At 42.0% G+C, this 22,037-nt stretch overlaps 1 protein-coding gene across 1 annotated transcript in view; it reads right to left on the bottom strand.

The window, feature by feature from the left end:
- Positions 1–22,037, bottom strand: part of LOC126235634 (PDF receptor-like) — a gene marked incomplete at its 3' end in the record, with an annotated part of 118,534 nt that overhangs the window by 44,857 nt on the left and 51,640 nt on the right. The window contains exon 7 of the mRNA XM_049944346.1: positions 6,840–6,909. Within this exon, the coding sequence (XP_049800303.1) occupies positions 6,840–6,909 (70 nt within the window). The remainder of the gene's footprint in view (positions 1–6,839; positions 6,910–22,037) is intronic.

The raw sequence follows: 22,037 nt of genomic DNA, 5'->3' as shown, positions 1-22,037 counted from the left end.
CTTCTGTAGGGGAGTGAATGGATTTCAGATTATGAATGAAGTTTCTCTTCAGACTATTGTTAGTAGAGAAGGCAACATAGCAGTTGTATTTGTTGCGAAGCATGCGCTGAATCTGATAGGAAATGAGTCCTACGAAAGGAATAGAAGATCTAGTCCCGAAACTTGGATTTCGTTAATAGTGGGTGTTTTTCTCGTTTCTGGGAGAAAATATACGGCCGGCAACATACCTTCAAGCTTAACCTTGAATCTCTCTCTCTTTCTGTTTCTCTCTCTCTCTTTCTCTCCCCTTCACTTACTCCGTCTCTTTCTTTTTTTGGACTGGGCGGGCAGGGTGCTCGGCATTCTTCTGCCTGGACTGATAAGGTCCGCCACGAATTCCTCTCCTGCGGCAAACTTTTCGTCTCACAGCAGCACATGTAACCTACATCCTTAATTATTTGCTGGATGTATTTCAACGTCTCTCTTCCCCTATCGTTTTTACCCTTTACAGCTACTCTAGTACCAAGGAAGTCATTCCCTAATGTCTTAACAGATGTCTTATCATTCTGTCCTTTCTTCTTGTCAGCGTTTTCCGTATGTTTCTTTCTCCTCCAATTCTGTAGACAACCTTCTCATTTTTATCAGTTGACCATATTTTCAACATCCCTCTACAACAGCACATCTCAAATGCTTCAATTCCCTTTTTTCCGTTTTTTTTTTTCACACACCATGTTTCACTACCACAAAATGCTTGGCTCTAAACGTACATTCTCATCGATTTCATCTTGACATTGAGATATACACTACTGGCCATTAAAAGTGCTACACCATGAAGATGATGTGTTACAGACGCGAAATTTAACCGACAGGAAGAAGATGCTGTGATACGCAATTGATTAGCTTTTCAGAATATTCACACTAGGTTGGCGCCGGTGGCGACACCTACAACGTGCTCACATGGGGAAAGTTTCCAACCGATTTCTCATACACAAACAGCAGTTGACCGGCGCGTTGCCTGGTCAAACGTTGCTGTGATGCTTCGTGTAAGGAGGAGAAATGCGTACCTTCACGTTTCTGTCTTTCATAAAGGTCGGATTCTAGCTTATCGCGACTGCGGTTTATCGTATCGCGACATTGCTCCTCGCGTTGGTCGAGATCCAATGACTGTTGGGAGAATATGGAATCGGTGAGTTCAGGAGGGTAATACGGAACGCCGTGCTGGGTCCCAACAGCCTCGTATCACTAACACTCGAGATGACAGGCATCTTATCCGCATGGATGTAACGGATCGTGCAGCCACGTCTCGATCCCTGAGTCAACATATGGGGACGTTTGCAAGACAACAACCATCTGCACGAACAGTTCGACGACTTTTGCAGTAGCATGGACTATCAGCTCGGACACCACGGCTGCGGTTACCCTTGACGCTGCATCACAGACAGGAGCGCCTTCGATGGTGTACTCAACGACGGACCTGGGTGCACGAATGGCTAAACGTAATTTTTTCGGATCAATCCAGGTTCTGTTTACAGCATCATGATGGTTGCATTCGTGTTTGGCGACATTGCGGTGAACGCACATTGGAAGCGTGTATTCGTCATCGCCGTAATAGTGTGTTACCCGGCGTGATGGTATGATGCCATTGGTTACACGTCTCGGTCACCTCTTGTTTGCATTGGCGGCAGTATGAGCGGTGAACGTTACATTTAAGATGTGTTACGACCCATGGCTCTACCCTTCATTCGACCCGTGGCTCTACCCTTCATTCGAACCGTGCGAAACCCTACATTTCAGCAGGATAATGCACGCCCGCATGTTGCAAGTCCTGTACGGGCCTTTCTGGATACAGAAAATGTTCGACTGCTGCCCTGGCCAGCACATTCTCCAGATCTCTCACCAATTGGTCAATGGTGGCCGAGCAACTGGCTCGTCGCAATACGCCAGTCGCTATTCTTGAAGAAATGTGGTATCGTGTTGTAGCTGCATGGGCAGCTGTACGTGTACACGCCATCCAAGCTCTATTTGACTCAATGCCCAGGCGTATCAAGGCCGTTATTACGGCTAGAGGTGGTTGTTGCGGGTACTGATAGCGTGTAAATGTAATGACATGTTAGTTCTAGTACAACATATTTGTCCAATGAATACCCGTTTATCAACTGCATTTCTTCTTGGTGTACCATGCCATGTTTCGCTCTAATTTGTTGCATTTTATGTCCTCATTGCTTCATCTGTCTCGCGTTATTTTGCTTCCAATAAAACAGAATTTCTTAACTTTGTCTACTTGATGACAATCAGTTTTGAAAATTTTCTCGCTATTCTGATATCTCTTCCCCCATGAACCATGGACCTTGCCGTTGGTGGGGAGGCTTGCGTGCCTCAGCGATACACATGGCCGTACCGTAGGTGCAACCACAATGGAGGGGTATCTGTTGAGAGGCCAGACAAACATGTGGTTCCTGAAGAGGGGCAGCAGCCTTTTCAGTAGTTGCAGGGGCAACAGTCTGGATGATTGGCTGATCTGGCCTTGTAACATTAACCAAAACGGCCTTGCTGTGCTGGTACTGCGAACGGCTGAAAGCAAGGGGAAACTACAGCCGTAATTTTTCCCGAGGACATGCAGCTTTACCGTATGATTAAATGATGATGGCGTCCTCTTGGGTAAAATATTCCGGAGGTAAAATAGCCCCCCATTCGGATCTCCGGGCGGGGACTACTCAAGTGGACGTCGTTATCAGGAGAAAGAAAACTGGCATTCTACGGATCGGAGCGTGGAATGTCAGATCCCTTAATCGGGCAGGTAGGTTAGAAAATTTAAAAAGGGAAATGAGTAGGCAAAGGTTAGATATAGTGGGAATTAGTGAGGTTCGGTGGCAGGAGGAACAAGACTTTTGGTCAGGTGATTACAGGATTATAAATACAAAATCAAATAGGGGTAATGCAGGAGTAGGTTTAATAATGAATAAAAAAATAGGAGTGCGGGTTAGCTACTACAAACAGCATAGTGAACGCATTATTGTGGCCAAGATAGACACAAAGCCCATGCCTACTACAGTAGTACAAGTTTATATGCCAACTAGCTCTGCAGATGATGAAGAAATTGATGAAATGTATGACGAGATAAAAGAAATTATTCAGGTAGTGAAGGGAGACGAAAATTTAATAGTCATGGGTGACTGGAATTCGTCAGTAGGAAAAGGGAGAGAAGGAAACATAGTAGGTAAATATGGATTGGGAGGAAGAAATGAAAGAGGAAGCCGCCTTGTAGAATTTTGCACAGAGCATAACTTAATCATAGCTAACACTTGGTTCAAGAATCATAAAAGAAGGTTGTATACCTGGAAGAATCCTGGAGATACTAAAAGGTATCAGATAGATTATATAATGGTAAGACAGAGATTTAGGAACCAGGTTTTAAATTGTAAGACATTTCCAGGGGCAGATGTGGATTATGACCACAATCCATTGGTTATGAACTGCAGATTGAAACTGAAGAAACTGCAAACAGGTGGGAATTTAAGGAGATGGGACCTGGATAAACCGAAAGAACCAGAGGTTTTAGAGAGTTTCAGGGAGAGCATAAGGGAACAATTGACAGGAATGGGGGAAAGAAATACAGTAGAAGAAGAATGGGTAGCTCTGAGGGATGAAGTAGTGAAGGCAGCAGAGGATCAAGTAGGTAAAACGACGAGGGCTAATAGAAATCCTTGGGTAACAGAAGAAATATTGAATTTAATTGATGAAAGGAGAAAATATAAAAATGCAGTAAATGAAGCAGGCAAAAAGGAATACAAACGTCTCAAAAATGAGATCGACAGGAAGTGCAAAATGGCTAAGCAGGGATGGCTAGAGGACAAATTTAAGGATGTAGAGGCTTGTCTCACTAGGGGTAAGATAGATACTGCCTACAGGAAAATTAAAGAGACCTTTGGAGAGAAGAGAACCACTTGTATGAATATCAAGAGCTCAGATGGCAACCCAGTTCTAAGCAAAGAAGGGAAGGCAGAAAGGTGGAAGGAGTTTATAGAGGGTCTATACAAGGGCGATGTACTTGAGGACAATATTATGGAAATGGAAGAGGATGTAGATGATGATGAAATGGGAGATAAGATACTGCGTGAAGACTTTGACAGAGCACTGAAAGACCTGAGTCGAAACAAGGCCCCGTGAGTAGACAACATTCCATTAGAACTACTGATGGCCTTGGGAGGGCCAGTCCTGACAAAACTCAACCATCTGGTGAGGAAGATGTATGAGACAGGCGAAATACCCACAGACTTCAAGAAGAATATAATAATTCCAATCCCAAAGAAAGCAGGTGTTGACTATCAGTTTAATAAGTCACAGCTGCAAAATACTAACGCGAATTCTTTACAGACGAATGGAAAAACTGGTAGAAGCGGACCTCGGGGAAGATCAGTTTGGATTCCGTAGAAATGTTGGAACACGTGAGGCAATACTAACCTTACGACTCATTTTAGAAGAAAGATTAAGAAAAGGCAAACCTACGTTTTGTAGACTTAGAGAAAGCTTTTGACAACGTTAACTGGAATACTCTCTTTCAAATTCTGAAGGTGGCAGGGGTAAAGTACAAGGAGCGAAAGGCTATTTACAATTTGTACAGAAACCAGATGGCAGTTATAAGAGTCGAGGGGCATGAAAGGGAAGCAGTGGTTGGGAAAGGAGTGAGACAGGGTTGTAGCCTCTCCCCGATGTTATTCAATCTGTATATTGAGCAAGCAGTAAAGGAAACAAAAGAAAAATTAGTAGTAGGTATTAAAATTCATGGAGAAGAAGTAAAAGCTTTGAGGTTCACCGATGACATTGTAATTCTGTCAGAGACAGCAAAGGACTTGGAAGGGCAGTTGAACGGAATGGTCAGTGTCTTGAAAGGAGGATATAAGATGAACATCAACAAAAGCAAAACGAGGATAATGGAATGTAGTCAAATTAAATCGGGTGATCCTGAGGGGATTAGATTAGGAAATGAGACACTTAAAGTAGTAAAGGAGTTTGGCAATTTAGGGAGTAAAATAACTGATGATGGTCGAAGTAGAGAGGATGTAAAATGTAGACTGGCAATGGCAAGGAAAGCGTTTCTGAAGAAGAGAAATTTGTTAACATCGAGTATAGATTTAAGTGTCAGGAAGTCATTTCTGAAAGTATTTGTATGGAGTGTAGCCATGTATGGAAGTGAATCATGGACGATAGCCAGTTTGGACAAGAAGAGAATAGAAGCTTTCGAAATGTGGTGCTACAGAAGAATGCTGAAGATTAGATGGGTAGATCACATAACTAATGAGGAGGTACTGAATAGGATTGGGGAGAAGAGGAGTTTGTGGCACAACTTGACTAGAAGAAGGGATCGGTTGGTAGGACATGTTTTGAGGCATCAAGGGAGCACAAATTTAGCATTGGAGGGCAGCGTGGAGGGTAAAAATCGTAGAGGAAGACCAAGAGATCAATACACTAAGCAGATTCAGAAGGATGTTGGTTGCAGTAGGTACTGGGAGATGAAGAAGCTTGCACAGGATAGAGTAGCATGGAGAGCTGCATCAAACCAGTCTCAGGACTTAAGACCACCACAACAACAACAACAACATTCTGATATCTATCACGTCGCATCACTTTGGGCTTAATCGCAATCCATATTCTGCAGTCATTAGAGTGTTTATTCCACTCAACAGTACTTTTAATTCTTCTTGACCTTCCATAGTACTGCAATGTCGTCAACGAACCTTATCGTTGTTATCCTTTCACACTGAATTTTGATCCTACTCTTCAAACTCTATTTTAATATCAACATTGCTTCTTCGGTGTATAGACTGACCAATAGGGATTTAAGACTGAATTATTGTCTTAAACCATTTTTATACGAGTTCTTTGTTCTTGGTCTTCCATTCTTCTTGGATCTTCTACTTATAGTCTACTACCCATCTCTCCTATAGCTTACTCCTGTTTCCCAGAGAATTTCGTACATCACATCGTCGACGTTTTGTCTAGGTCGACCAACCATGTAATATTGTCATTATTTTTCTTAAACCTTTTCGTTCTTCTCCTCCTTATAAGACTCATACGACTGCCGCAGCATCCTGCCCATTGTCTTACATCTCTTTTCTTGCATCTTGCTTCCGCTATCAAAAAGCGCAACATCAGACCTGCCACTCAGGCGTCTCTACTGCTCCGGAAGGTAGACTGATCATGTTGTCTAACCGAATATCAATTTTATTTTCGAATCTTCGTGCTTTTTTTTTCAGCAACTTTGATTCAGAAGACGTTAACCTGCTTGGGGATTATCTACTTTTGCTACCCTCAGGATTATGTGGATAATATTTTTCCAGAAGTCTGATGATATGTCTCCAGTTTCTTAGACGCTACATGTGAGCTTGAATTGTTGTTTGATTGCAACATTAACTATTGAATTAATAAATTCCATAGTGATGGCATTTGTTCCTACTGCCTGTTTTGATAGCATGTCTTCTAATGCTGTTTTAGGCTCTGAGTTTAAAAGTGGACCCCGTATGTCTTTCATATTAAATCCCATTTCTAATTCTATCAAGTGAGTCAGTTCTTCTATCTCCTAGAGTCCTTAATTGTATTCATTCTACTAGACCAGTCCTTCCTCCTCCGATTAACAACGGAACTCCTATTGCGCTCTTAGTTTTGACGTCCTTGTTGCGAAAGGGGAACGTATGTGGTAATTCCACTAGTGGTACAAGTTTACGATTCAGTTGTCCGTCTTAATACTTCCTAATGAGAGTTAGGTAGAAATTTTATGGAAATAGGAATTAGCATTAAAGAATATTTTCAATAAACAGATATCCAACTAAACGGCACAGAGGAGGTGATGAAATGCTACTCACCACTATAACACCAAGGCGAGGTCCCTCGAGTATCCAGAAGTATGGCGTGAGGTTGTAGCCCCACCAGCACCTGTCCAACGTAATAAACAGAGAAAGTGTAAGAGAAAATGGTGCTTAATCCGGTACATACAGTGAATTTTTAATCGACTTCCTTTGAGGAATATCTTAACTTATGTATTTTATCGAAAAAATTTTAGGAAGGGATCTAAGGTGTCATAAGACATTATTGAATCTATGAGACGATATTACGAATTAATCTTAGTACGTAGGAGCATAGGTCTTTATCAGTTGACCACACAGAAGTAATGCTTCAAAGTGACATACACGGAACTTCCTTATCATATCGATGAAATTTTTGCGTTGAAAGAAAGCAAGGAAGGAGACGTGCACAACCTGGTGGTCCAATGTTTCTTTTTATTTTGAACGAACACTAGTAAATTTGAATTTAAAAAAGTGCGATCGTGCTGTGTTTTTCAAATCTCGAAAATAATATCTATACTACTACAAATGTACAATTTTATTACCAGAAAAGAACGTTAGGCAGCTGACTGCAGAAAGGTACTGGATAAGTGGAAGATAGTCATTGATACATGTACCTCTGTTAGACTGGAATAGCGGAAAGAAGGAAACTGGATTTACAATAAATAGTAAATGCCGTCAACTGATTAGGTACTAAATGCGTAGCTGTGAACGAAAGGCGAGATTCTAGAAGAAATGTGGAACTGTTATTAACTTCGTAACGGAGAGTAAATATTACACGTTTGTACTGCGTATTCCTTTTCTCCCCATTTAGTGGTGATTTCCCTAAATCGCTCCAGGCAAATGCCGGGATGGTTCCTCTGAAAGGGCACGGCCGACTTCCTTCCCTGTCCTTCCCTAATCCGATGAGACCGATGCCCTCGCTGTTTGGTCTCTTCCCCCAAAACCAACCAACCAACCAACCCATTTAGTGTCAGTACTTCATTGGTTATCCTATTTATCTACCCAGTGTTCAGCACTCCTCTGTAGCAACCTATTTTTAAAGTGTCTGTTCATCTCTCGTTTATCGTTCACGTTTCGCTACCGTAAGAGGCTTCGGTGAGGATAAATACCGGACGGTTATAATTAAAATGCAGCTACTCACAGAAGTACAGTGTGGGCTGTAATAATCCTGTGGCAGCGAAGCTTGGCATATGCCCTAATGCGGAACCAGTTTTTTCTGGAAAGAATTAGATCCACCATGTGCTAACCTCGCACTGTACTGCGTCTCGTCGACGTCGCCAATGCTCATATTGCACAAATTGTGTAAGCGCTGATTAATAAGAACATCAGCATTATGCCTTTCTGACTTGTTTGGTCTTTTCTGCCCAAGTCCCATCCCTAATCTGTTATATATGAAAATATTTTTATACGTCTTTCCCGCATTCACAGCGCCGGATTTGCACCTGGAGGTCAAAATTGGAACTACTTTTTTACATCGTAAATCGGTTCCGCATTAACGCATTTGCCAAGTTCCGCTGCCACACCATAATTAAAGCCCACAATGGGCCTCTGTGAGTAGCTGCGCTTAAATTATAACCAACCGCCACCCTTTTATAAAAGACTTTCTAATACATAAATTAACTTTCTATTACACCGAATTTCTCTTTTTCGAAAACTCTTTTCTTGGTGTTGACTGTCTTATATTTTATATGCTTTGTACTTCGGGCAACGTCAGTTTCTTGTTACCCAAATAGGAAATATTATCTATCTCTAATCCTAATCTAATTCTCTCAGTATCGCCCGATTTAATTCGATCCCATTCAGTGGCCCTAACTGACCTTTTACTTTTGGAGATGTTCATTTGAAAATCCTGTTTAGAGACCTTTTTAGTTTTGTTAATATCCATTGGGAAACGTCTTTTCAACAAACCATCCATTCCGTCCAACAGATTTAGCAAGTCCACTTTATCCGCGACAGAATTACGATCTATTTGCCTAATATTAATGTTTTTATTTCTTCTGCTGATTTAGCTTAACCAGAGCGGTACCGAAGACGACGAGCGGTCAACGAACAAAGAATGTTACGTTAGAATAAAGAATTTTACGGTCTAACGACCCGATGACTAACTCTTATTGGGGAATCATGTGGAATAAATGTGATCGTTTCCTTTCCATAGGAACGCCATTGGCCTTAAGTGATTTAAAGAAGCCAAAGGAAACCCAAATGTTCAAGCCTGGAAGGAGATTTAACCTCTTTCCGTCCTTCCAAATAAGCTTCGACTGCCTTAACCATTGGATCACTTCATTCGATATGAAACAGAAGAAAGAAAAAAACGAATAATCTGGAATCTTTACATATTAAGAAGGAGGTAAAATTGTGGATTACAGAATCGGATAGAGGTGGTGCTACTACCGAAGGATAACGCAGCCCCCTACTTACGTATATGCAGACTGCGCTGCAAACACCTAACAACGTGTCACTGGGCGAGCAAGTTTGCGGCGAGCCCAGCGTAAGTTAGGCAGTGCTCCGGAATGTCTAATGAGTTCGCAGTCGGCTTAGTTAGGGCGCGAGGCGTCAGGCTGGAGGTATTGACAGCTGCCGCCCAACGGCGCGAGCTAAAGTCTCTTGTGCCGCGCCACAACCCTTGCAGAAGTAAGAGTCACGATCCGGGTGATGTATTGCAGTGGCTAATTTCTGGATAAAAAAAAATTGCCTTCGTTTCCATTAAACTCAGCCACCTCTACTAAGAGATTGGAGTTCCTCATAACTACGAGGGGCGTTTATAAACAATATGTACAATTTTAAAAATAAAATGAGAAACGAACCGAATATCACAATAGATAGAACCTACTTTTCAGCATAATTTCCACCTACATGGTGGCACTAACCGCATCGTGTGTGTAGTACCAATTATGAACTTAATGTACGAATATGTAATGGTCTCTTCATTAGGGAAGAGCTGGATACAACAGTGTACGGGGCTCAACCTGACATTCGAGATTTCTGTAATTAATACTGATCTTAATGTGATAACAACAAACACTCGCCATTTCGGGGAGTTGTTGGTAATCGTGATCAGCGGATTCCCGTTCCTTTTCCTTCTAGCTCCCCTCCCCCTTTCTTGTGGATACTTTTTCCGATGTTTGCGCTTCTTGGAACAGAGTTTTGAAAAGAAAAATTATCTGAATTGAAAAGGCAAATAATTTGATTAAGCAGATTTTTCAGTGCATTTTAACGTTCTATGATGAACATAATGTGAATGATAACGTTCCAGCACCGGACGCTGTGTGGGAAAAACTCGGGCTCACCAAGTGGGACAAAAATGGGCACTTTAAAAAAAAAATAACAAAAGAGAACCACATGGCAAAGCGCCACTATAGGAGGAGTAGCAGAGACATTAAAGAAGACGTCCCTCAAGACATAGTGCTCAAAGACAAAGTTTCTCAATCTACTACAACAGAAAAATTTCCATATCTTCAAAATGATATTGTAAGTATTCCTGGGATCTCTTAAATGACATAATACGAATTGGTTACGGTTGCCGGAACTTCTTGTAGGCAATTGTCATTCCTAAAGTTACCAAAGCTTCTAATGGTTCCATCAAAGAAAGACCAAGTTGATGAAGGATAAAACAGCAGTATTGAACTCCTCCCCATAGAAAAATTATTTGCAACGTCGAAAAGAGCAGGAAAAAGAAATAAAAAAGGAAAACTGAAAACGAAACCATTTTATGGCGAAAAACCAAAAGGGCCCTAGCAGCAAATAAGGCGAAGAAACAGAATACGGCAGTTGTAATATAAAGATCTACTCAAAAAATTGAAAAAGCAAGGTTTATCGACTTCATCTGGCAAAGTACACACAGCTGAAGCATGCATAGCATTCATTAGCGAGTGGTGGTTGGATCCAGCATCTACAATGATCAACCGAAACACTATGACCATCTACCTGACAGTCGGTACCTCCATCTTTGGCACGGATAACAACGGTGACGAGTCGTGGCATGAAAGCAGTGAGGCCTTGTTAGCCTGCTGGAGGGAGTTGGCACCAGATCTGCACACACGAGTCACCTAATTTCTGTAAATTCCGGTGAATGGGGCGATGAGCTCTGATGCCAAGTTCAATCATGTCCTAGATGTGTTCGATCGGGTTCAGATCTGGTGAGTTGGTGAGGGGGCGGGGGGCAGCACATCAACTGTAACCCGCCATTGCGCTGGGCCTTGTGACATGGGACACTGATGAAACATAATCGGGAAACATAATCGTCACGAAGGGGAGTACACAGTCTGTAACCAGTGTACAACATTGCTTGGCCGCCATGGTGCCTTACACGAGGTGCACGGGATCCATGGACGCACACGTGAATGTTGCCCAGTGCGTAATGGAGCGGCCGCCAGCTTGTCACCGTCCCACAGTACAGGTGTCAAGGACTTGTTCCCCTGAAAGGTGACGGATTCGCGCCTTTCCACCGGCATGACGAAGAAGGTACTGGAATTCATCACACCATGCGACACTCCGCCACAGCGTTAACGTCCAGTGCCAATGGTCACTTTCCCAATCTTTGTCGTAGTTGCTGATGTGGTGTTAACATTGGTACATACACAGGCCGTTGGCTGTGGAAGGTTATCACTAGCAATTTTCGGTGCACTGTGTGTTCAGACACACTTCTACTCCACCCAGCATTAATGTGTGATGTTAGTTGCGCCACAGAGCTGCGTTTCTTAGTTTTCAAGACTGCCAAACTTACGACGTGCGACATCTGTAATGAAGGGTGGTCACCTAATGCCACGACATCTCTACGTTGTTTTACCTTTTTTCCGTCACGTCTTGAAGGCGCCCATCACAGCACTCCTCGAGCACCCGAAGAGTCGTGCAGTATCTGAAACGCTCCTGCCGAGCCTGTGGACGGTCACAATCATCACTCGGTCTAGCTCAGATAGATCAGGTGGCTTCCCCGTTCTACGCACGGACAGCAAGCTCACTGATACTACATGCACCGTGCACCGTGCATGTATCCGACTAGCAGTCATTCCTCGACATATGACGCTGCTGTCGCCTGGTCGGGTTTATATTGACAGTAGGTGGGTGCTCATAATGTTACGGCTGATCAGTGTATTTTGTGATGTTTGGGCTCATGAACAATGTTTCAAAGCTAAAGAAGAAGACAACCACTCCGCCTACAGTTTCTTTATAAATATTTTTGTTTATTTCTTTGCACCAAGTATTGAGAACTTTGTCTATATTAGTGTAATATTCTGAAAATTTCTACTTCTTGCTGGAAACCTCTTTTGGTACTTATCATAGATTTGTGGTACCGCTTGGCACTATCTTTAAGCGATTCTATATGTTTTCATGTATTTTTGTAGCAGAATAAAGTTGTTTTTACAAGTTTTACCCATTTACTTAAATGTGTACCCTGTTTTAATCGAAGGTTGGGGTAAAGCCCAGTATATTTCACCTAACAAGGTTAGTATTTTTTATGCTGAGATGTTTTATTTTAAGCTGTAATCTGACTAATTTCACTTCGTTGAGTATACAGGATGATTCACCTAACATTACCGCTGGATATATTTCGTAAACCACATCAAATACTGACGAAACGATTCCACCGACCGAACGTGAGAAGAGGGGCTAGTGTAATTGGTTAACACAAACCATACAAAAATGCACGGAAATATGTTTTTTAACACAAACCTAGGTTTTTTTTAAATGGAACCCCGTTAGTTTTGTTAACACATCCGAACATATAAACAAATACGTAATCAGTGCCGTTTCTTGCATTGTAAACTGTTAATTACATCCGGAGATATTGTAACCTAAAGTTGACGCTTGAGTACCACTCCTCCGCTGTTCGATCGTCTGTATCGGAGAGCACCGAATTACGTAGGGACCCAGAGAGAACGGTGATGGAGCTTAGGTACAGAAGAGACTGGAACAGCACATTACGTCCACATGCTAACACCTTTTTATTGGTCTTTTTCACTGACGCACATGTACATTACCATGAGGGGTGAGGTACACGTACACACGTGGTTTCCGTTTTCAATTACGGAGTGGAATAGTGTGTCCCGTTATGTCAGGCCAATAGATGTTTAATGTGGTGGCCATCATTTGCTGCACACAATTGCAATCTCTGGCGTAATGAATGTCGTACACGCCGCAGTACATCTGGTGTAATGTCGCCGCAGGCTGCCACAATACGTTGTTTCATATCCTCTGGCGTTGTAGGCACATCACGGTACACATTCTCCTTTAACGTACCCCACAGAAAGAAGTCCAGAGGTGTTAGATCAGGAGAACGGGCTGGCCAATTTATGCGTCCTTCACATCATGGTAATGTACATATGCGTCAGTGAAAAAGACCAATAAAAAGGTGTTAGCATGTAGACGTAATGAGCTGTTCCAGTCTCTTCTGTACCTATGTAGACGTAATGTGCTGTTCCAGTCTCTTCTGTACCTAAGGTCCATCACCGTTCCCTTTGGATCCCTACGTAATTCGGTGCTCTCCGATACACACGATCGAACAGCGGAGGAGTGGTACTCAAGCGTCAACTTTAGGTTACAATATCTCCGGATGTAATTAACATTTTACAATGCAACAAACGGCACTGATTACGTATTTGTTTATATGTTCAGATGTGCTAACAAAACTAACGTGGTTCCATTTAAAAAACTAGGTTTGTGTTTAAAAACATACTTCCGTGCATTTTTGTATGGTTTGTATTAAACAATTACACTAGCCCCTCTCCTCACGTTCGGTCTGTGGAATCGGTTAGTCAGTCTTTGATGTGGTTTACGAAATATATCCAGCGGTAACGTTAGGTGACTCACCCTGTATAAGAATCCAGAACTACCCTAATTGCGAACTTAGTAATTGCTGAAAATCATTTGCGTGATTTTAAGGTAAAGCACGCGGTTTTGCCCACCTTTCGACTATTTCATCTTTGATATAGTGGACATAACGCTTGTTGACGAAGTTGTTAAATCCCAGATTTCTGTTAACGAAAGCTGTATCTTTTCTTGACGTGGCCGGCCGCGGTGGTCTCGCGGTTCTAGGCGCGCAGTCCGGAACCGTGCGACTGCTACGGTCGCAGGTTCGAATCCTGCCTCGGGCATGGATGTGTGTGATGTCCTTAGGTTAGTTAGGTTTAAGTAGTTCTAAGTTCTAGGGGACTGATGACCTCAGATGTTAAGTCCCATAGTGCTCAGAGCCATTTGAACCATTTTTCTCGACGTGTTGGTGAACACTATGTAGCTTTGGCTGTTCTAATAACTATATATTTGTTCTTCATTAGTGGTTGGACTACTGCGATTACGATTTGTAGCCACCGCAAAGTGGTGAATAATTACTGTCAAACTAACAAATAAGATACATTAACAAGTCATCAAGGATTTACAGGGTGTCTTTTACAACCTATTGTTGATGATCCGTTTTCCGTTTATGTGCTTTATAGTAGACATTTCGTGGTAACGTACGATATCAAAGATGGCTTATGCTGCTGCGAGAGAGGTGTACCATAGCTATCATCGCACGCCAAAGGAATGAAGCAAGTTATTTACTTAAGCTAAAACAGTTGAAATAAGACACCAAATTCAAAATCAAAGCTCAAAGAAGTCTGTCCCCTGATTTCTTAACCAGCACTGTACTGAGGTTTTCATATCGACATCTTTTTGGCGGCGCTGATGGGCAGGGTGCTTCCTTTAACTGTAAGAACAATCGATAGCCACAAGGCGCTGCGTCAGGGCTATGAGCAGGGTGATGAAATTGTTCCGCTCGTACGACACAATCAGATCTTCAGTGAGAAGAAGCACATGGGGTCACACATTGTTGTGCTCAAAAAGGTAGCCCCAAATGGGGAATGGCGCATTATGTTTTGGAATGCTCGCACAGTTTCTTTATGATCTCACAATAAATGTCAGCACTGTCTTTGCTACCCAAACCATAAACGAATGAAATGCCCTGCCTGTTCCAAAGCACAATGCAAATGTTTTTCCAGGCTGGAACTGTTTGCTAGATTTCAGTTTCTTGAAAAATCGAGAATGCCTCCATTCCAAGGACTGTGTGACATTCTTGCAAAAAAGTTCTCTTCGGCACACGGTCTCTGAAGGAAAGTCATTGCAAAGAAACTAATAACATGAACATCAAAAAAAGCTAAATGAGGGTAGGTGAACGCAGTCGAATGAAAACAGGTGATGCTGAGGGAATTAGATTAGGGAATGAGACACTTAAAGTAGTAAATGAATTTTTCTATTTGGAGAGCAAAATAAATGATGATGATCGAAACAGAGAGGATGTAAAATGTAGACTGGCTATGGTAAGGAAAGAGTTTCTGAAGAGGAGAAGTTTGTTAACATCGAGTATAGATTTAAGTGTCAGGAAGTCTTTTCTAAAAGCATTTGTACGGTGTTTAGCCACGTATGGAAATGGAATATGGACGATAAATAGTTTAGACAGGAAGAGAACAGAAGTTTTCAAAATGTGGTGCTACAGAAAAATGCCGAAGATTAGATGGGCTGATCACGTAACTATGAGGAGATACTGAATAGAATTGGGAAGAGAAATTTGTGCCACAACTTGACCCGAAGAAGGGATCGGTTGGTAGGACACGCTCCGAGGCATCGAGAGATCGCCTATTTAGTACTGGAGGGAAGCGTGGAGGGTAAAAACCGTAGAGGGAGACCAAGGTGAATACACTAAGCAGATTCAGAAAGATGTTGGTTGCAGTAGTTACTCGGAGATGAGGGAACTTACACAGGATGGAGTAGCATGGAGGCTGCATCAATCCAGTCTCTGGACTGAAGACTACAACAGCAACAACAAAATTCCAGACTCGGAGGCATTTTCTATCGGATCAACCATTTTACTCTAGGTTAGAAAACCCTTGTAAAATTTACTTTGGCAGTAAGACACAAAACAGGACGTTTCTGACTTTGACTAGGAGGAAGTATACACCTCTGGAGATATAATAATTGTGATTAACTAATGTGTAATTTATAAATTATGACTTCCTTTCAATAGATTTGGAGTAGTACTCTTCATGGTGGTTAATATAACGTTTTCCTTCCTCTAGTATTCTCGGGTTAAGCTCGCGTACGTAAACATTCACGCTAGCGGAAGCTGCCGTAATGACGTCTGTGGAAAGCCACCATTAGAAGATACTTCGCATGCATTTGCAAAGCTCCACTGCCCATATTTCGTAACGGCTCTTACTTTAGAAACAATCCTCGTATTTAACTAACTCTCTCATTATTCACAGGGATATAGCTTGTATGTACTGACTTCAACATCAGGCTCAGTTATTAAAGGAGGTTGTAACAAACATCTATACACACAGACAGGTGGTTATCAGCACAAGTCGTCTCTTTGATAAAAGACGAATGAACCGTTTCTTATGAATCTCAAATGTAAATTGTCGATTTTCTCCCGAGAGTGGCCTTTTGACCGAGCCTGTCAGAAAGGAGTGTAGGTGAAACACTGCTGGAAGTTGTTCTAATAATGGTTACAAGCCACACTGGAAAACTACTCTATAGTATTGTTTGCATCAGCGTAGCGACTATGTGCTAGTCCTCCATGTAACGGAAAAAACTGAAATAAAATATTAAATAAAAGTTATAATTGTTGTTGTTGCGGTCTTCAGTCCAGAGACTGGTTTGATGCAGCTCTCCATGCTACTCTGTCCTGTGCAAGCTTCTTCATCTCCCAGTACCTACTGAAACCTACATCCTTCTGAATCTGTGTAGTGTATTCAGCTCTTGGTCTCTCTCTACAATTTTTACCCCCCACGCTGCACTCCAATACTAAATTGGCGATCCCTTGATGCCTCAGAATATGTCTTACCAAGCTATCCCTTCTCTTAGTCAAGTTGTGCGACAAATTTCTCTTCTTCCGAATTCTGTTCAATACCTCCTCATTAGTTACGTGATCTACTCGTCTAATCTTCAGCATTCTTCTGTAAAATTATCCTACGAAATATGTATTATGCAGCTGCTGCCACGTTCTACATCATTCTAAAATAAGAGAAACATAGCGCAGCTTTCGTTTCTAGAAAGTCTGAAAGTTTCTAGAACGTCATTCATGATGGGGAATATGCACATCCGAAAAAATGGTTCAAATGGCTCTGAGCACTATGGGACTCAACTGCTGAGGTCATTAGTCCCCTAGAACTAAGAACTAGTTAAACCTAACTAACCTAAGGACATCACAAACATCCATGCCCGAGGCAGGATTCGAACCTGCGACCGTAGCGGTCTTGCGGTTCCAGACTGCAGCGCCTTTAACCGCACGGCCACTGCGGCCGGCTGCACATCCGAATATTTAAATTTTTCTCCATAAATTATGTACAGGGTTTTTCACAACATTTTAGATTTTCCCAGTAATTACCTCTGTCTTTCGTTTTGTTTGCTGGGACACTCACGCTGAGGAATCTTCTCTTTTCCTTTCGTAATTTTTAGCTTATCTTTCGTTCCTTGTTTTTTTTCATTTTAATTGTGAGCAGTAGAGTAGTGTTTTCATGAAAATAAAATAAATATTCTTATTTCTCGCCAACTAAGACATTGTTCTTCTACATAGTTATGAAACGTTTGTTCTTAGAAAGAAAATTCTTCTCTTTTAAAAAACTTTTTCATCCTTAGACACAAAATCAATCTTTGTGATTCAAAATGCTACACGAGGTCTGTAGCTCCTATTCTGAAAATGGATGTAAAGTTGAGAAACCCGCCCGGACAGCAGCTTCCGGGACGGCGAGGTGAGAATCCACTAGGAGGATTTACGACGAGGGTCCGAGTGCCGTCAAGCCTAGATGTAGGTTTTTGGCGGTTTCCCACATCCCAATGAGTGAATTCTGGGCTAGAAACCGAGACATTACGTTATTCGCAATATTTTATCAAACTTTCTCTAACATTCATAAGAATAACAAATGGTTCAAATGGCTCTGAGCACTATGCGACTTAATTTCTGAGGTCATCAGTTGTCTAGAACTTAGAACTAATTAAACCTAACTAACGTAAGGACATCCCACACATCCATGCCAGAGGCAGGATTCGAACCTGCGACCGTAGCTGTAGCTCGGCTCCAGATTGTAGCGCCTAGAACCGCACGGCCACTCCAGCCGTCTAAGAATAACACTAAACGCAGGCAGTTCAGGTAACATACTCCGTCCTCGTGGGTAATGCGGTGGCGGCATGAAGGGCATCCGGCTGCCTCTTAAACTAACCATGCCAAGTCCGTCAACAAACTTACTGACCCAGCGCTGAAGCCACACAAAGGCACAAGAAGGGGAAGGAGAATACTAACAAGAGGGCGTCTTAGAAAAAAAAAATCCGTTTTCAGAATCATTCTTACCATCAACTGAAAATGAGCTGAAGCAACCAGACCGAAAATGTTCCACATTACCCAGCTATATGAGGAAAAGTGCTGTACTTCATTATAAGCATTTTCTAGAGGATATCTCATTGAGTGTTTTATAAATATATTTAGCAAATGAATTTGAGTACCTGTATTACACTGAGGCGATGAAAGCCATGGCATGCCTCCTAATACGGCCTCAGACCTCCCTTTGCCCGGTTTAGTGCAGCAGTTGGACGTGGAATGGACTCAAGAAGTGCTGGAAATCTTCTGCAGAAATACTGAGCCAAGATGCCTCTGTACCCACACATAGTTACGAAAGTCTTTCCGGTGCAAGAATTTGGGCACGATCTAACCTCTCTATTATCTCCCATAAATTATCGATGGAATTCATGTCGGGTGATCTGGTTGCTCACATCATTCGCCCGAATTGTCCAGAATGTTCCTCACACGAATTGCGATTGACTGTGGTCCGGTGAAATTGCACCATGTCATTCATAAAAATTCCATTGGTTGTTTGGGGACATAATGTCCTTCAATTGCTGCAAATAGTCTCCAGATAACCAAATATATTCGTTTCCCGTCAATGATCGGTTCGGTTGGACCAGAAGACACGATCCATTCCAAGTAAACACACTCCACATCGTTGTGGAGACACCACCACCTTGCGCAGTGCCTTTCTGGCAACGGAGTTCGATGGCTTCTCTTATCAACTGATATCGGGACTCAGCTAACCGGCCCATGGTTCTCCAATCGTCTAGGGTCCAGAAGAGGCACTGCAGACGATGTCGTGTTCTTCGCAAAGGAACACGCGTGAGCAAATGTGCAAATGTGTGGGATTTCCTAAGGGACCAAATTGCTGATGTCATTGGCCCCTAGACTTACACACTACTTAAACTAACTGATGCTAAGAACAAGGCTCACACCCACTTACGAGCGAGAACTCGAACCTCCGGTGGGAGCGGCTGCGCAATCCGTGACATGGCGCCTCAAACCAAGCGATCACTATGCGCGGCCGAATACGCATCAGGCTTCTGTTGCCATAGCCCATTAGTGCTAAATTCCGCCTTACTGTTCTAACGGGTACAATCGTCGTACGTTCCACCTTAATTTCTGCTGTTATTTCAAGCCCTGTTGCATGTCTTTTAGCAATGGCAACTCTACGCAAACGCCGTTGCTCTCGGTCGTTAGGTGAAGGGCGTCGGACACTGCGTCGTCTGTGGTGTGAGGTACTGCGTGGAATTTGATATTCTTGACACTGCGGATCTCGGAGTATTGAATCCTCTATCGAGTTTCAAAATTGAGTGTCTTATGCGTCTATCTCCAACTATCATTTCGCGCTAGAAGTCTGTTAAGGATACTTTTCGCCGTGCGGCCATAATCACGTGACAACAAACGACAGCTTCCGCCAACGCACTGCCCTCTTTACCTTGCTTAAGCGATATTACCGCCACTGTGCAAGTGCATATCGCTATACAATGACTTCCTTAACTTCATTGTATTTACATTAGCGATAAAAATTGCTTAAGAGTCTTTATGATTTGGTGAAGCGACTGATGTGGTAGTTGCCGTGCTGGTACACGCAGATACAAGACCTGCGTACCATCATATGCGTTAATCGGGGATACGCAACATAATACTAATGGCTTCTCTCAATTGGTTTATCGATATTTTTATACTCATTTTTTTATTTCTTGTTTTACCGATTCACTGTTTCCCCGCACGACTGTCGTATTCAGGGCACATCACTCTAAAATTTTCCTACTGTTACGTAATGTCTTACCAATTTCGCAACATTCAAATATTCAGAATATACCCAAGGAAAGTGTTCCCTGCATCCTTTCGATGCATCTTCATTCTTTTTTTTATTTGCATTCTCTGTTTTCTTTTACATAATAATAACGTACTTTGATGAGTTTAACTTACTTTCTTATGATTATCTCCAGGTTTCACTGGAACATTCCTATTTAATTATTCATATTAATTCTCAGTATCTAAAGTAAAGAATGTGACTGTTACAACCAATCCACAAACACAAACCAAAAGCAATATATATATGAACACTTCATTTAATAATCCAGAAATGTGAGGTGAACTGAACATGATAGGTTAAGACAAGTGAAAATTCCAGCAAAGACTATAGAATAAACAAAGACAGTAAAGCCTCCACAACCCACAAGTGACAGCTAAGATGGGAACAACAAAGACATCACGCAGGGGATGTCACAGCCAACTTCAACAGAACTACAAACGTCTCAAAACAGATATTAGAGGATAGATGTTGGCCCGGATGTGGTATACTTCAGGAGTCTCGACAGAGATAGTGGTAAAAGCCACCCACAGGTCGAGGATGAAAAATTAATCTTAAAGTACATTTTATAAAGACTGATAATGTGAATGTATATGCTATTGGCAATAACCATGTCAACACACAACCCACGAAAAGAGAGGCAGCAAATCAGTTAGACCAGGAAACAGTATTTAAAGAAAATATTTGTGTATATTCCCACACATATTGTGAACAAACAGTGCATAGTCACGGATGATGAAATTTCATTAGGGGACGAGGACATATTGAAAGTAATTCTTACAGGATATTTCATTATAAAGACACGGAGCTTTTCGAATGGAGTTTAGCAAACTCGAATTTGAATGTTTTGGAAACATAAAACTTGTTTGTTAGCCTTCGACGCACCAACATTACCAGCATTTATATATATTGTTGAAATGGGCTGTTCTGCGGAATAGTTTATAGCTACCGTGATACAATGTTCCAAGTGCCTATGCTACAGCCACACAAGCAACAATGCAGTGAATAGGTAGGATGCAAATGATGCCTTGGGTGGCACATATAACAGACGTTCCAGTCTCCGTCCTCTGTACGTATTTCCCACCAATAAAATAATGTATCCACGGACGGAACACGCCGTGACTGTACCAGAAGGAATGTTGTTATTGCCTTTAGTCTGAAGACTGGTTTGATGCAGCTCTCCATGCTTCATTCTGTGCGAGCCTCTTCATCTCCGAATAATTACTACAACGTATATTCTTCTGAATCTGGTGACTATATTCCTCTCTTGATCTCCCTCTACGATTTTTACCCTCCACGCTTCCCTCCAGTACCATACTGGTGATCCCTTGATGCCTCACAACGTGTCCTACCAACCACATTCTTCTTCTAGTCAAGTTGTGCCAAAAATTCCTCTTCTCCCCAATTCTGTTCAGTACCTCCTCATTAGTTATGTGATCTTCACATCTAATTTTCAGCATTCTTCTGTAGCACCGCATATTGAAAGCTTCTATTCTCTTCTTGTCAAAACCGTTTATCGTCCATGTTTCACTTCCTTACGTGGCTACAATCCAGAAAAATACTTCCAGAAAAGACTTCCTAACTATTACATCTATTTTCGATGTTAACAAATTTCTCTTTTCCGCAAGTGCTTTTCTGGCCACTGCGAGTCTACATTTTATATCCTCTCTGATTTGGTCATCATCACCTATTTTGCTGCCCACAGAGCAAAATTGATCTATTACTGTAAGTTTCTCGTTTCCCAAGCTAATGCCCTCTGAATCACCAGATTTAATTCGACTACGTTTCGTTATACGTGTTGAAGTTCCTCTTATATCCTCCTTTCATGATCATTTCCATTCCGTTCAACTGCTTTTCACAGTCCTTTGATGTCTCTGACATAATTAGAGTGTCATCGGCAAACCTGAAACATTTATTTCTTTTCCCTGAACTTTAATTCCTACTCCAAATTTTTCTTTGGTTTCTTTTACTTCTCAATCACTGTACAAATTTAATAACATCGCGAATAGGCCACAACCCTTTTTAACCCCCTTCTCAGCCACTGTTCCCTTTCATGCCCCTCTCCTCTATTTTATTACCGTATCGT

This window comes from Schistocerca nitens, chromosome 2 (assembly GCF_023898315.1).
Source record: "Schistocerca nitens isolate TAMUIC-IGC-003100 chromosome 2, iqSchNite1.1, whole genome shotgun sequence".
NCBI classification, from domain to species: domain Eukaryota; kingdom Metazoa; phylum Arthropoda; class Insecta; order Orthoptera; family Acrididae; genus Schistocerca; species Schistocerca nitens.
Note: the sequence above shows the minus strand (reverse complement) of the source record. Positions and strands in the feature narration are given on the sequence as shown.